The sequence below is a fragment of the Rattus rattus genome, chromosome 2, assembly GCF_011064425.1.
Source record: "Rattus rattus isolate New Zealand chromosome 2, Rrattus_CSIRO_v1, whole genome shotgun sequence".
Taxonomy (NCBI): domain Eukaryota; kingdom Metazoa; phylum Chordata; class Mammalia; order Rodentia; family Muridae; genus Rattus; species Rattus rattus.
In genome coordinates this window covers 142,917,260-142,933,155 of record NC_046155.1, presented here as the reverse complement: position 1 = coordinate 142,933,155, position 15,896 = coordinate 142,917,260, and the positions used below count along the sequence as shown (strand labels likewise).

Genomic DNA, 15,896 nt, shown 5'->3' with positions numbered 1-15,896 from the left:
GGAAACTGTGTAGTGTCTCTGGGCATGGGAAGATTGGAGCAGTTAAGCTGCAGGAACCCAGCAATCCAGACTGCGCCCGGATCAGAATGGACCCTGTCAAACAGCTCCCTGCACCTAAATCCTGTGGAAGGGAAACCAGAGGAGACTACTCTATGCCCACATTTCTGACTCTAGAGGAAAACGCTTAGCACCATCTGGACCCACTGTGCACAGGGACCCAAGAGAAGTAGGGGCAGGCCCTTCTGGTTCCTGCCCACAGGGACAGCTGAAAGCCAGTGGACAGGAATGACTACGTACCTGAAAGCAGAACACTCTGTTCCCATAACTGGCTGAAAGAAAACAGGAAAACATGTCTACAGCACTCCTGACACACAGGCTTATAGGACAGTCTAGCCACTGTCAGAAATAGCAGAACAAAGTAACACCAGAGATAATCTGATGGCGAGAGGCAAGCACAGGAACCCAAGCAACAGAAACCAAGACTACATGGCATCATCGGAGCCCAATTCTCCCACCAAAGCAAACAATGAATATCCAAACACACAAGAAAAGCAAGATCTAGATTTAAAATCATATTTGATCATGATGCTGGAGGACTTCAAGAAAGACATGAAGAACTCCCTTAGAGAAACGCAGGAAAACATAAATAAACAAGTAGAAGCCTATAGAGAGGAATCACAAAAATCCCTGAAAGAATTCCAGGAAAACACAATCAAACAGTTGAAGGAATTAAAAATGGAAATAGAAGCAATGAAGAAAGAACACAGGGAAACGACCCTGGATATAGAAAACCAAAGAAAGAGACAAGGAGCCGTAGATACAAGCATCACCAACAGAATACAAGAGATAGAAGAGAGAATCTCAGGAGCAGAAGATTCCATAGAAATTATCGACACAACTGTGAAACATAATGTAAAACAGAAAAAGATACTGGCCCAAAACATATAGGAAATCCAGGACACAATGAGAAGATCAAACCTAAGGATAATAGGTATAGAAGAAAGTGAAGACTCCCAGCTCAAAGGATCAGTAAATATCTTCAACAAAATCATAGAAGAAAACTTCCCTAACCTAAAGAAAGAGATGCCCATAAACATACAAGAAGCCTACAGAACTCCAAATAGATTGGACCAGAAAAGAAAATCCTCCCATTACATAATAGTCAAAACACCAAATGCACAAAACAAAGAAAGAATATTAAAAGCAGTAAGGGAAAAAGGTCAAGTAACATACAAAGGCAGACCTATCAGAATCACACCAGACTTCTCACCAGAGACTATGAAAGCCGGAAGATCCTGGACAGATGTCATACAGACCCTAAGAGAACACAAATGCCAGCCCAGGTTACTGTATCCTGCAAAACTCTCAATTAACATAGATGGAGAAACCAAGATATTCCATGACAAAACCAAATTTACACAATATCTTTCTACAAATCCAGCCCTACAAAGGATAATAAATGGTAAAGCCCTACACAAGGAGGCAAGCTACATGCTAGAAAAAGCGAGAAACTAATCGTTTTGCAACAAAACAAAGAGAAGAGAAGCACACAAGCATAATCTCACCTCTAAATAGGAAGATAACAGGAAGCAACAATCACTATTGCTTAATATCTCTCAACATCAATGGACTCAATTCCCCAATAAAAAGACACAGATTAACAAACTGGATACATAATGAGGACCCAGCGTTTTGCTGCCTACAAGAAACACACCTCAGAGACAAAGACAGACACTACCTCAGAGTAAAAGGCTGGAAAACAACTTTCCAATCAAATGGTCTGAGGAAGCAAGCTGGAGTAGCCATTCTAATATCGAATAAAATCAATTTTCAACCAAAAGTCATCAAAGAAGATAAGGAAGCACCCTTCATATTTATCAAAGGAAAAATCCACCAAGATGAACTCTCAATCCTAAATATCTATGCTCCAAATACAAGGGCACCTACATATATAAAAGAAACCTTATTAAAGCTCGAAGCACACATTGCACCTCACACAATAATAGTAGGAGATTTCAACACCCCACTCTCATCAATGGGCAGATCATTGAAGCAGAAATTAAACAGAGACATAGATCAACTAACAGAAGTTATGAACCAAATGGACTTAACAGATATTTATAGAACATTCTATCCTAAAACAAAAGGATATACCTTCTTCTCACCACCTCATGGTACTTTCCCCAAAATTGACCATATAATCAGTCACAAAACAGGTCTCAACAGACACAGAAAGATAGAAATAATCCCATGCATCCTATCAGACCACCACGGGGTAAGGCTGGTTTTTCAATAACAATAAGGAAAGAACACTCACATATACATGAAAGTTGAACAATGCTCTACTCAATGATAACCTGGTCAAGGAAGAAATAAAGAAAGAAATTAAAGACTTCTTAGAATTTAATGAAAATGAAGGTACAACATACCCAAACTTATGGGACACAATGAAAGCTGTGCTAAGAGGAAAACTCATAGTTCTGAGTGTCTGCAGAAAGAAACAGGAAAGAGCATATATCACACCTAAAAGCTCTAGAATAAAAAGAAGCAAATGCACCCAGGAGGAGTAGAAGGCAGGAAATAATCAAACTCAGAGCTGAAATCAACCAAGTAGAAACAAAAAGGACTATACAAAGAATCAACAGAACCAAAAGCTGGTTCTTTGAGAAAATCAACAAGATAGATAAACCCTCAGCCAGACTAACGAGGACACAGAGAGTGTGTCCAAATTAACAAAATCAGAAATGAAAAGGGAGACATAACTACAGACTCAGAGGAAATTCAAAAAATCATCAGATCCTACTTCAAAAGCCTATAATCAACAAAACTTGAAAATCTGGAGGAAATGGACAATTTCCTAGACAGATACCAGGTATCAAAGTTAAATCAGGAACAGATAAACCATTTAAACAACCCCATAACTCCTAAAGAAATAGAAGCAGTCATTAAAAGTCTCCCAATCAAAAAGAGCCCAGGTCCAGATGGGTTTAGTGCAGAATTCTATCAGACCTTCATAGAAGACCTCATACCAATACTATCCAAACTATTCCACAAAATTGAAACAAATGGAGTGCTACCAAATTCCTTCTATGAAGCCACAATTACTCTTATACCTAAACCACACAAAGACCCAACAAAGAAAGAGAACTTCAGACCAATTTCCCTTATGAATATTGACGCAAACATACTCAATAAAATTCTTGCAAACAATCCAAGAACACATCAAAGCAATCATCTATCATGATCAAGTAGGCTTCATCCCAGGGATGCAGGGATGGTTTAATATACAGAAAACCATCAACGGAATCCACTATATAAACAAACTGAAAGATAAAAGCTACATGACCATTTTCTTAGATTCTGAGAAAGCATTTGACAAGATTCAATACCGCTTCATGATAAAAGTCCTGGAAAGAATAGTAACTCAAGGCCCATACCTAAACATAGTAAAAGCCATATACAGCAAACCAGTTGCTAACATTAAACTAAATGGAGAGAAACTTGAAGCAATCCCACTAAAATCAGGGACTAGACAAGGCTGCCCACTCTCTCCTTACTTATTCAGTATAGTTCTTGAAGTTCTAGCCAGAGTACTCAGACCACAAAAGGAGATCAAAGGGATACAGATCGGAAAAGAGGAAGTCAAAATATCACTACTTGCAGATGATATGATAGTATATTTAAGTAATCCCAAAAGTTCCACCAGAGAACTACTAAAGCTGATAAACACCTTCAGCAAAGTGGCTGGGTATAAAATTAACTCAAATAAATCAGTAGCCTTCCTCTACACAAAAGAGAAACAAGCCGAGAAAGAAATTAGGGAAGCGACACCCTTTGTAATAGTCTCAAATAATAAAAAAATACCTTGGTGTGACTTTAACCAAGCAAGTGAAAGATCTGTATGATAAGAACTTCAAGCCTCTGAAGAAAGAAATTGAAGAAGACCTCAGAAGATGGAAAGATCTCCCATGCTCATGGATTGGCAGGATTAATATAGTAAAAATGGCAGTTTTACCAAAAGCGATCTACAGATTCAATGCAATCCCCATCAAAATACCAATCCAATTCTTCAAAGAGTTAGACAGAACAATTTGCAAATTCATCTGGAATAACAAAAAACCCAGGATAGCTAAAACTATCCTCAACAATAAAAGGACTTCTGGGGGAATCACTATCTCTGAACTCAAGCAGTATTACAGAGCAATAGTGATAAAAACTGCATGGTATTGGTACGGAGACAGACAGATAGACCAGTGGAATAGAACTGAAGACCCAGAAATGAACCCACACACCTATGATTTTTGACAAAGGAGCCAAAAACATCAAATGGAATAAAGATAGCATTTTCAGCAAATCGTGCTGGTTCAACTGGAGGTCAGCACGTAGAAGAATGCAGATCAATCCATGCTTATCACCCTGTACAAAGCTTAAGTCCAAGTGGATCAGAGACCTCCACATCAAACCAGATACACTCAAACTAATAGAAGAAAAATTGGGAAGCGAAGCTGTACTGAAGAGGGGCTGCACCTGGCCTTATGGACTGAGAAGAAAGCCAAGGTGATTGCAGTAATGAATGCAGTGGAGGAAAACCAGGCCTCTGGGGAGTCCCAGAAGGTGGAGGAGGCCAGCCCTCCTGCAGTGCAGCAGCCCATGGACCCTGCATCTCCCACTGTGGCCACCACCCCTGAGCCAGTAGTGGCTGATGCTGGGGACAAGAATGCTACCAAGGCAGCTGATGAAGAGCCCGAGAGTATGAGGATTGCCGGGGCTTTGGCATTGGAGAGCTGGTGTGGGGGAAACTCCGGGCTTCTCCTGGTGGTCAGGCCGAATTGTGTCTTGGTGGATGATAGGCAGGAGCCGAGCAGCCGAAGGCACTCGCTGGGTCATGAGATGGCAAGTTCTCAGTGGTGTGTGTCGAGAAGCTCATGCCGCTGAGGTCCTTCTGCAGTGCGTTCCACCAGGCCACCTACAACAAGCAGCCCATGTACCGCAAAACCATCTATGAAGTCCTCCAGGTGGCCAGCAGCCGTGAAGGAATGCTGTTCCCAGCGTGTCATGACAGCGATGAAAGTGACACTGGCAAGGCTGTGGAGGTGCAGAACAAGCAGATGATTGAGTGGGCCCTCGGCGGCTTCCAGCTCTCTGGTCCCAAGGGCCTGGAGCCACCAGAAGAGGAGAAGAATCCTTACAAGGAAGTTTACACCAATATGTGGGTGGAGCCCGAGGCAGCTGCTTATGCCCCACCCCCACCAGCCAAGAAACCCAGAAAGAGCACAACAGAGAAACCCAAGGTCAAGGAGATCATTGATTGATGAACGCTCGTGTATGAGGTGCGCCAGAAGTGCCGAAACATCGACGACATTTGTATCTCATGTGGGAGCCTCAATGTCACCCTGGAGCACCCACTCTTCATTGGTGGAATGTGCCAGAACTGTAAGAACTGCTTCTTGGAGTGTGCTTACAATACGATGACGATGGGTACCAGTCCTACCGTACCATCTGCTGTGGGGGACTCGGAGTGCTCATGTGTGGGAACAACAACTGCTGCAGGTGCTTTTGTGTGGAGTGTGTGGATCTCTTGGTGGGGCCAGGGGCTGCTCAAGCAGCCATTAAGGAAGACCACTGGAACTGCTACATGTGTGGGCACAAGGGCACGTATGGGCTGCTGCGGAGACCGGAGGACTGGCCTTCTTCGCTTCAATAACCACGACCAGGAATTTGACCCCCCGAAGGTTTACCCACCTGTGCCAGCTGAGAAGAGAAAGCCCATCCGGGTGCTATCTCTCTTTGATGGGATTGCTTCAGGGCTCCTGGTGCTGATGGACCTGGGCATCGCCTCCGAGGTGAGCGAGGACTCCATCACAGTGGGCATGGTGCGGCACCAGGGAAAAATCATGTAGGTCGGGGACGTCGGCAGCGTCACACAGAAGCATATCCAGGAGTGGGGCCCATTCGATCTGGTGATTGGGGGCAGTCCCTGCAATGACCTCTCCATCGTCAACCCTGCCCGCAAGGAACTGGCCGCCTCTTCTTTGAGTTCTACTGCCTCCTGCATGATGCGCAGCCCAGGAAGGGAGATGATCGCCCCTTCTGGCTCTTTGAGAATGTGGTGGCCATGGGCGTTAATGACAAGAGGGACATCTCGCGATTTCTTGAGTCTAACCCCGTGATGATCGACGCCAAAGAAATGTCTGCTGCACACAGGGCCCGTTACTTCTGGGGTAACCTTCCTGGCATGAACAGGCCATTGGCATCCACCATGAATGATAAGCTGGAGCTGCAAGAGTGTCTGGAACACGGCCAAGTTCAGCAAAGTGAGGACCATTACCACCAGGTCAAACTCCATAAAGCAGGGCAAAGACCAGCATTTCCCTGTCTTCATGAATGAGAAGGAAGACATCCTCTGGTGCACTGAAGTGGAAAGGGTGTTTGGCTTCCCTGACCACTACACAGACGTCTCCAACATGAGCCGCTTGGCGAGGCAGAGACTGCTGAGCCGATCATGGAGCTTACCAGTCACCCGCCACCTCTTCGCTGCGCTGAAGGAATGTTTTGCTTGTGTGTAAGGGATATGGGGGCAAACTGAAGTAGTGATGATAACCAAGTTAAACAAACAAAAAACAAAACACAATAAAACACCAAGAACGAGAGGACGGAGAGAAGTTCAGCACCCAGAAGAGAAAAAGGAATTTAATGCAAACCACAGAGGAGGAAATGCCGGAGGGCTTGGCGGTGCAAAAGGGTTGGACATCATCTCTTGAGTTTTCAATGTTCATCTTCAGTCCTAACTAAAAAGCAGGATAGGCCCCTCCCCTTCCTCCCTTCCGGTCCTAGGAGGCGAATCTTTTGTTTTCTACTCTTTTTTTCAGAGGGGTTTTCTGTTTGTTTGGGTTTTCGTTTCTTGCTGTGACTGAAACAATAGAGTTAATTGCAGCAAAATCAGTAACAACAAAAAGTAGTAATGCCTTGGAGAGGAAAGGGAGAGAGGGAAAATTCTATAAAAACTTAAAATATTGTTTTTTTTCCTTTTCTATATATCTCTTTGGTTGTCTCTAGCCTGGTCAGATAGCAGCAGGGCGCTGAGAACACCACACCAGACACTTTTTTACAGTATTTCAGGTGCCTACCACACAGGAAACCTTGAAGAAAACCAGTTTCTAGAAGCCGCTGTTACCTCTTGTTTATATATATACGATAAATATGATATATATATATACATATACATATATATATATTACTGTTAACTACTGTACATCCCAACTTCATAATGGTGCTGTCAAAACAGTGAGATGAGCAAAAACATCAACCTCCACCTGGCCCTCTGTGCAAAGGGTTTTAGCCCAGGATGGGGGAGGGAAGCAGCTAGAGGGTGTCCGTTTTTTTTTTTTTTTTTTTTTTTTTTTTTTTTTTTGTCCCTCTTGGTTTTTAACAAACCAAAGGAGGAACCATATTGCCCCCACCCCCACCCCACCCCATGCCTAGCTTCTCTTGCCAAAAGTGGGGCTCAGCTGAGGTGGTTGGAACCTGGGGAAGTAGAGTGTGGAATTTATCCATACCGCGTGCAACAACCTTTGAATATGAATCTAAAACGACTGCCTCAGAAAATGGCTTAAAAAGAAACCAAACAAACGTTGTCCCCGATTTTGAATCTGTCAGCCACATTGAAGGTCCCCTCGTGGGATAAGAAATAGTCCAGAGTGAGGGAAAGTGACCCACCATTAACCCCACCTGGAGCAAATAAAAAACATACAAAACGTAAAAAAAAAAAAAAAAAAAAAAAAGTGGGGAAGCATCTCGAACATATGGGCACTGGAGAAAATTTCCTGAACAAAACACCAATGGCTTATGGTCTAAGATCAAAAATCGACAAATGGGATCTCATAAAACTGCAAAGCTTCTGTAAGGCAAAGGACACTGTTGTTAGGACAAAACAACAACCAACAGATTGGGAAAAGATCTTTACCAATCCTACATCTGGTAGAGGGCTTGTATCCAAAATATACAAAGAGCTCAAGAAGTTAGAACGCAGGGAGACAAATAACCCTATTAAAAATGGGGTTCAGAGCTAAACAAATACTTCACAGCTGAGGAATGTGGAGAAAGAGGAACATTCCTCCATTGTTGGTGGGATTGCAGACTGGTACAACCATTCTGGAAATCAGTCTGGAGGTTCCTCAGAAAATTGGACATTGAACTACCTGAGGACCCAGCTATACCTCTCTTGGGCATATACCCAAAAGATGCCCCAACATATAACAAAGACATGTGACCCACTATGTTCATAGCAGCCTATTTATAATAGCCAGAGGCTGGAAAGAACCCAGATGCCCTTAAACAGAGGAATGGATACAGAAAATGTGGTACATCTACACAATGGAATATTACTCAGCTATCAAAAACAATGACTTTATGAAATTCATAGGCAAATGGTTGGAACTGGAAAATATCATCCGGAGTGAGGTAATCCAATCACAGAAAAACACACATGGTATGCACTCATTGATAAGTGGCTATTAGCCCAAATGCCTTAATTACCCTGGATACACAGCATGAAACTCAAGACGGATGACCAAAATGCGAATGCTTCACTCCTTTAAAAGGGGAACAAGAATACCCTTGGCAGGAAATAAGGAGGCAAAGTTTAGAACAGAGGCAGAAGGAACACCCATTCAGAGCCTGCCCCATATGTGGCCCATACATATACAGCCACCAAACTAGATAAGGTGGATGAAGCAAAGAAGTGCAGGCCGACAGGAACCGGATGTAGATCTCTCCTGAGAGACACAGCCAGAATACAGCAAATACATAGGCGAATGCCAGCAGCAAACCACTGAACTGAGAATGGGACCCCGGTTGAAGGAAAGTACTTCTTAGAAAGTTCTGAAAGAGCTTGAAGGGGCTTGAGACCCCATATGAACAACAATGCCAACCAACCAGAGCTTCCAGGACTAAGCCACTACCCAAAGACTATACATGGACTGACCCTGGCTCCAACCTCATAGGTAGCAATGAATATCTAGTAAGAGCACCAGTGGAAGGGAAGCCCTTGGTCCTGCTAAGACTGAACCCCCAGTGAACGTGATTGTTGGGGGAGGCAGTAATGGGGGAGGATAGGGAGGGGAACAACCATAGAGAAGGGGAGGGAGGGGTTAGGGGATGTTGGCACAGAAACCGGGAGGGGGAATAACAATCGAAATGTAAATAAGAAATACTCAAGTTAATAAAGATGGAAAAAAAAAAGAAAAAAAATGGGGTTCAGAGCTAAACAAAGAATTCACAGCTGATGAATGTCGAATGGCTGAGAAGCATCTAAAGAAATGTTCAACATCTTTAGTCATAAGGGAAATGCAAATCAAAACAACCCTGAGATTTCACCTCACACCAGTGAGAATGGCTAAGATCAAAAACTCTGGCAACAGCAGATGCTGGTGAGGATGTGGAGAAAGAGGAACACTCCTCTATTTTTGGTGGGATTGCAGACTGGTACAACCATTCTGGAAATCAGTCTGGAGGTTCCTCAGAAAATTGGACACTGCACTACCTGAGGACCCAGCTATACCTCTCCTGGGCATATACCCAAAAGATGCTCCAACATACAACAAAGACACATGCTCCACTATGTTCATAGCAGCCTTACTTATAATAGCCAGAGGCTGGAAACAACCCAGATGTCCTTGAACAGAGGAATGGATAAAAAAATGTGGTACATCTACACAATGGAGTACTACTCAGCTATTAAAAATAATGACTTCATGAAATTCAAAGGCAAGTGGATGGACCTAGAAAATATCATCCAGAGTGAGGTAACCCAGTCACAAAAATCCACACTTGGTATGCACTCACCCAAGTGTGAGATTAGCCCAAAAGCTTGAATTACCCAAGATATAATCCATAGATCCCATGAAGCTCAAGAAGAAGGACAACCAAAATGCGGATGCTTCAGTCCTTCTTAAGAGGGGGAACAAAAATATTCATAGGAGGAGATATGAGACAAAGTTTGGAGCAGAGACTGAAGGAATGGCCATTCAGAGCCGGCCCCATCTGGGGATCAAGCCCATTTACATATAGCCACCAAACCCAGACAATATTGCTGATGCCAAGAAGTGTGTGCTGACAGGAGCCTGATATAACTGTCTCCTGAGAGGCCCTACCTGAGCCTGACAAATACAGAGGCGAATGCTCGCAGCCAACCATTGAACATGGGGTCCCCATTGGAATAGTTAGAGAAATGATTGAAGGAGTTGAAGGGGCTTACAACCCCATAATAACAACAATATCAACCACCCAGAGCTCCCAGGGACTAAACCACCATCCAAAGAATACACATGGACAGACCCATGGCTCCAGCTGCATATGTAGCAGAGGATGGCCTTGTTGGGCACCAATGGGAGGAGAAGCCCTTGGTCATGCCAAGGCTGGACTCCCCAGTGTAGGAGAATGTCAGGGCAGGGATGGAGGAAGAGGTGGGTGGTTGGGTGGGGGAACACCCTCTTAGAAGAAGGTGAGGGAGATGGGATAGGGGATTTATGGAGGGGAAACCAGGAAAGGGGATAACGTTTGAAATGTAAATGAAAAATATCCAGTAAAAATAATACAAATAATATATAAGACTTGGGACAGAAGTAGCCTGCATGAGTAGGTGATAATACTATGGTCAGGAGGCATGGTTATTACGTGAAAATTTCAGTGTCAGTGTCAGTCAGAGGATACCTCCCTTTGAGTTATTGGCCCGGGTAGCCCTTGGAGGCACACAAAATAACACAGGCTATTGACATTGTTCTGGGTTGCCTGCTAGATTGGTAAGACTCTATCGTTGAAGACACCATGTTCTTTGGAAGCACGTCACAGAGAATCAACCATGGCTGAACAGGAAACCATGTTCATGCTCACTGGCTTATACAGTGGCAGAAGGTGCTAACCAGAATTGCTGGGGCAGAAAAGACATCCACAGTTTCAACTGGCACTGGACCTTGCATGTTATGATACTGATCTTCCTTGAAAACTTTGTCCAATATTGCAAAGTGGCACATCTATTATAGGATTAATCAACTGCTTTCCAGTTAGACCCGAGGCCTGCTTCACAGGAGATTGCATACCTTATACTAAACCTGTTCAAAAGTTCATGACTGGGAGAGCAGAGGCCCTGGACGGGAGTACGCATCGTTGTTATGGTAACTAGTCCAGTTGTAAACTGCCTGCTAAATACTTATATCCACACTTAGATCTGCGTTGCTCTCAACTTTGGTCAGAGAAGCTTCTTTTTACAGTGGGCAGTGGTTTACACAGAGAACCATAACTGGTCAAAGTGTAAAGCATAAGTTGTGAGTATTTATCTGTGGTGAACTATTTAAATTAACTTCTCCCCTCTCATTCATGGCTCAGAGAACATCTGCAGACGACTGGGTGGTATGAATATGAGTGCAGCTTGGATGGAGAGGAGAGTGGTGAAAAGCTGATTTCTGGTCATGACATGGCTGTTGTACGGATCAGCTCAGTGGCCGTGGTCCCCTGCCTTAGAGCTGTACAATATCAGGATGGTCAAAATTCCAGCATGGATGGTGGAGGGGCCCCTGAGGACCCACTCTTGGCTAGTTGGCGCTTGCTGGTTGCTGAGAGAATGGATGGCCCTACACTCATACAAATAAAGATAGCAGCCACTGGATGCAGGAGCTTATGAATAACATAAGCAAAAAGAGGTCAGGAAGATAGAAATCTCCTTTCTATCTAGTGAGGTGAAAGCTCTGGAGCAGAAGTTCTCAACCTGTGGGTCCTGGCTCCTTTGGCAAACCTCTGTCTCCAAAAATATTTACATTACATTTCATAACAGTAGTCAAAGTACAGCTATGAGGTAGCAAGGAAAATAATTTTATGGTTGCGAGTCACCACAATACAAAAAAAATAAAACTGTATAAAAGGGTCACAGTATTAGGTAGTAATACTGCTGTAGAGGAAGCTGGAGGGAGGCAGTATGAATAGCTATCTCAGAATACATTGCACAAAGATGTACAATTTCAAAAATAAAGTATTATTTAGAAAAGACTTAGAGGTAATAATATTACAACTGTACACATTCTAGGTTATCCTATTTAAAAAAAAGACCAAAAAGTTTTAAAAAATGTTAACAGTAAGGAATTATGTACAATTGTTTAAATTGTTATCATCATCTCTAATTTACTCAGAATTAGTATAGGCACGTGCACTTATATCTCATTATTTCTGACAAAAACATGTGTGAATGTATGTAAATGTGTGCATGTGTGTGTATATATGTATATGTCTGCGTGTATGTGTACTTGTATGTGTGTGCATATATATATGTATATATATATGTACATGTGTGTGTTTCTCTTCACATGATTGAAAAATCAGAAGCACAGAGTAGTTGAATTATTATGAACAAGGTCCTTGCCACAGTCATCTTTCCCAGAAGTCTTATGTAAACACTCAGGCTGCAACAGAGACCAGCTTGATACTAAGTGCCACACTGGGACACTTCTATAAATGCACTAGAAGACCTTGTGAGTCAGTTATGGGAGATGGGGAGTCAACCCATCTAATGGTTCAAGCCAGTTTGAACTGTGAAAGCATGCTAATTATTAAATGTCTCAGGCAGAATTTTTTCATGTTTTCCCTTATTTTAAAACATTTATTTACTTTTATGGTGTTTTGTCAGCATATTTGTCTGTGAACCACATGCATCCCTTGTACTCTCCAAGGTCAGAAGAGGGCATTGGATTTTCTAAGACCGGAGTTGCAGGTGGTTATGAAGTGCCATGTAGGTGTTGGGAAAGTAACCTGGGTCCTCTGGAAGAGCAGTCATTGTTCTTAACCACTGAGCCATCTTTCCTTTCCTTTTTGGTGTGCCTAAGCCAAGATCTCTATGCAGTATTTCTTCTATCCTGACATGTTCCCTTGTTTTTAACAGCTCCTTTGAATAGGGTTCTTGGGCACTTCTGTTCTATAGGAAATGCTGCAGAGTATGCTCAGAAGTCACACATTTGTTCTAGGTAGACCCCTTTCTGATTCTTCAGATATAGAGTTGTGGTTAGACACAGACAAGAGCTTGATTTCAGTTATGCAGAAGACGAGAAAGCTTCATTCTCCATGTCTCAGGTAAACACTTACACGAGAGAAAGCAAATGGAATTATTTTTCTTCAATCCATTCCTTGTCCTTTGCTCATTTCTAATCTGGAAGAATTGCTCTTATTTCTCTGGATAAATGGTTCATGATGGCCATAGCACATCTGCATGATATGGGCTCTGCAAGAGAGCGAATACCCTGGTGTAGAAGGTAATTAAGTAGGAGAATGGCTTCTTTAACCTCTGGTGAAAATTCTTTCCCCCTTATGTGTACACACTCTGCAGTGTTTGGTTTGAGTGATACCTTGATGGTGACCTTTCCTCCACTGGACAGGTGAGCCTAGCAAGAGGGCCTCCTACCCAGGGCAAACTTTTGTTCTGCTTCAACTGTGACTAATGTGCTCTGTCTCCTGACAGCAGTTCTTCTGATTGCCATCTCACTCTGACCCGTTTGCCCTGACTTCTGATGCTTGTTCTTCTGATGAGAGCTACAAGGACATGTCCCAAGACATACCCTGATCTCAGGAGGCAGAATTTTCTACATATAAAAAGACCCATCAGACCTTAATGGTTTTATTGATGGAAAGTGCTGCATGGAAATACTAAGGTGGCCACTGGGTCATCTGCTAAAGTGAGCACCAAAGTTTCAGCCCATAACAGATGGCCTTTCATCCAGGAAACTGCTTTGTACTTTTGTTCTGCTTCAGGCTGAAAGGGAGAGTTCTATAGCCATCTCTTCTAAGTTCCAGGTTTTACTGCTCAGAGAGAACTCTGGCTGTTCAGGTCTCACTTATGTCTGAACCAAGCAGTCTCTTCCGCAAGCATCAGTCCACCTTGGTGATTCTGCTTCCTTCCCTGTCTTTCCCAGGACTCATTCGCCTTTGTCTCAGTTCAGCTCCAGCTTAAAAGACCTTTCTTTTAAGGAAGACACTCCTCTGCTCTGGAATTCCCCACAAAAGAAAAGGTGAGTTTCTTTCCTTTTTAATTACATTAATAACTTCCTGGAAACTATTCTTCCTTGAGAGTCTATTACAGCAAATACTCATGACTTGGGATTGTATTCTGTTGCTTGTGAATATGCTTTGGGCATAACCCTGGAATGATGACCTTGCAAATGCGTGCACCCATGCATGTATACAATTCTGACAGGCTGTCTCGTTGACCCAGAGGCTTAACCCTTATCCACCAGAATATAACTTAATTCTCTTACTCCTCTCTGGGAAGTAGCTGAAAGCAAGCACCCACACATGTATTTCTTTATTTTTCTTGGATTACTTGGTCAACTATTAAGAGAGGACACATTTTCAATGTGTAATTCACCACAAAGCAGCAATGTACAAGCATTTGTCTTGGGCAGAGACATGGCTTGGATATTGGTGTGGCTCATGTTGGAGGCCAGAGCAATCTAGAAGCCCAAACCTCAAGGCAAATTTGCTTACATTATATTCATATTCTCCCTTTCATCTTCTGCATGAAGTGAACTAAAATATTGGTTGTGGGCTTACCTCACAATCAACCCTGTGAATTCCAGTTGATGCAATTATGACACCAATGTCATAGGTTAACAGTAGCTTTATGATTAAATTTGAGGCCTTCTCCACAGGAGAGAACTCATACCAGGTACCATAAACCTGACCAAGACCCTGTGGTTGGGGTAGGCATGCATACCCCACTCCTGTCATTTCACTAGAAATGGACATAGCTTCCAACTGTCTCCTCAATACTTATGCAGCTTTCATTTCAGAGCTCTCAGGACAACGACACTGGGCTGGAGAGTGCTCCATCCTAGAACTAGCACGACAGTCACTCACCGTGGGCTGTTTCAGCTTCAGCTCTCCAGTTGTGATGGCACAATTCAAGCCTCCAGAGCAGATGGGTAGAATCCGTTTCTACTCCACAGAAAGCTCCAATGAATAGCACGACTGTACACTGTGCAGACAGCAGCATACTTCTTAGAGAAAGCAGTTTCTTAGCTCCCGTCCTGCTGCAGTTGTGGGTTTTTCCAACAAACAAAAGGAAGGTGGTAGTATTTTTCAAACATGGGAATTTTCCAGTCACAAATTAATTGAAAAGATAACTATTTCCAAAATCACTTATCTTGGCCACAACATTGTGGTTAAACCAACTTAATTTCTATCTCTAGGTTTTTCCTTAAGAAGAAGATTAATTTTTTTTTAATGTGAAAAAGTCTTCAAACTGTGATAAGTGTTGATTCACATTGCCTGACTAAAAGAACACACGACACCAGATCTCAGCTATGGTCAATACTAAGGTCATCACCACACAGAGTTGGTCTAGCTAGAGAGCGAGTGCTCATGAACATCAAAGAGGAGGACATTAAGAAAGGCACATGCACTGGTCTGAGCCGGAAGCAGCTGTGTTAGCGCATTAGATAAATTCCTAAGCCCCTTTTCCTGCAGGGCTCTACCATTCATTCCGAAACCGAGTGGCCCTACAAAATTTGAGTTGAATGTCTTCAAGAAAGAGACATTGCCGGAAGTATGAGGCAGTGCCAGGATGCCTATGGTCCTGTCTCATTGCTCCTGTCCAAATGCTTGACAAAGCAGCTTAAGGAAGCAAGGGGCCGTTTTGACTCACTGTGCAGTTTATCATGGTGGTAAAATTACAGCAACAGGAGTGTCAGGTGGCTGGTCACATTGCACCTGCAGACAAAAAGCAGAGAGAGGTAAAAGCTGTTGCTTAGCCAGCTTTTTACTTTTTATTTTGTTGGGGATCCCAATCCCCAACAAATGGTGCTACCCATATTTGAGTGGCCCTTTCCAGCTTAATTAACCAGATCGAAAACCTGCCTTGT

At 43.1% G+C, this 15,896-nt stretch overlaps 1 protein-coding gene and 1 pseudogene across 2 annotated transcripts in view; both read left to right on the top strand.

Annotated features, from left to right (window-relative positions):
• Oca2 (OCA2 melanosomal transmembrane protein) overlaps nucleotides 1–15,896 on the top strand; it is a 292,950-nt gene that overhangs the window by 27,894 nt on the left and 249,160 nt on the right. Inside the window, exon 3 of one of the 2 annotated variants that reach the window (XM_032896002.1) lies at nucleotides 13,950–14,045. In XM_032896002.1, coding sequence (XP_032751893.1) covers nucleotides 13,950–14,045 — 96 coding nt within the window. The remainder of the gene's footprint in view (nucleotides 1–13,949; nucleotides 14,046–15,896) is intronic. The other variant, XM_032896003.1, reaches the window with a different exon arrangement.
• LOC116894307 lies at nucleotides 4,549–6,566 on the top strand (annotated as a pseudogene).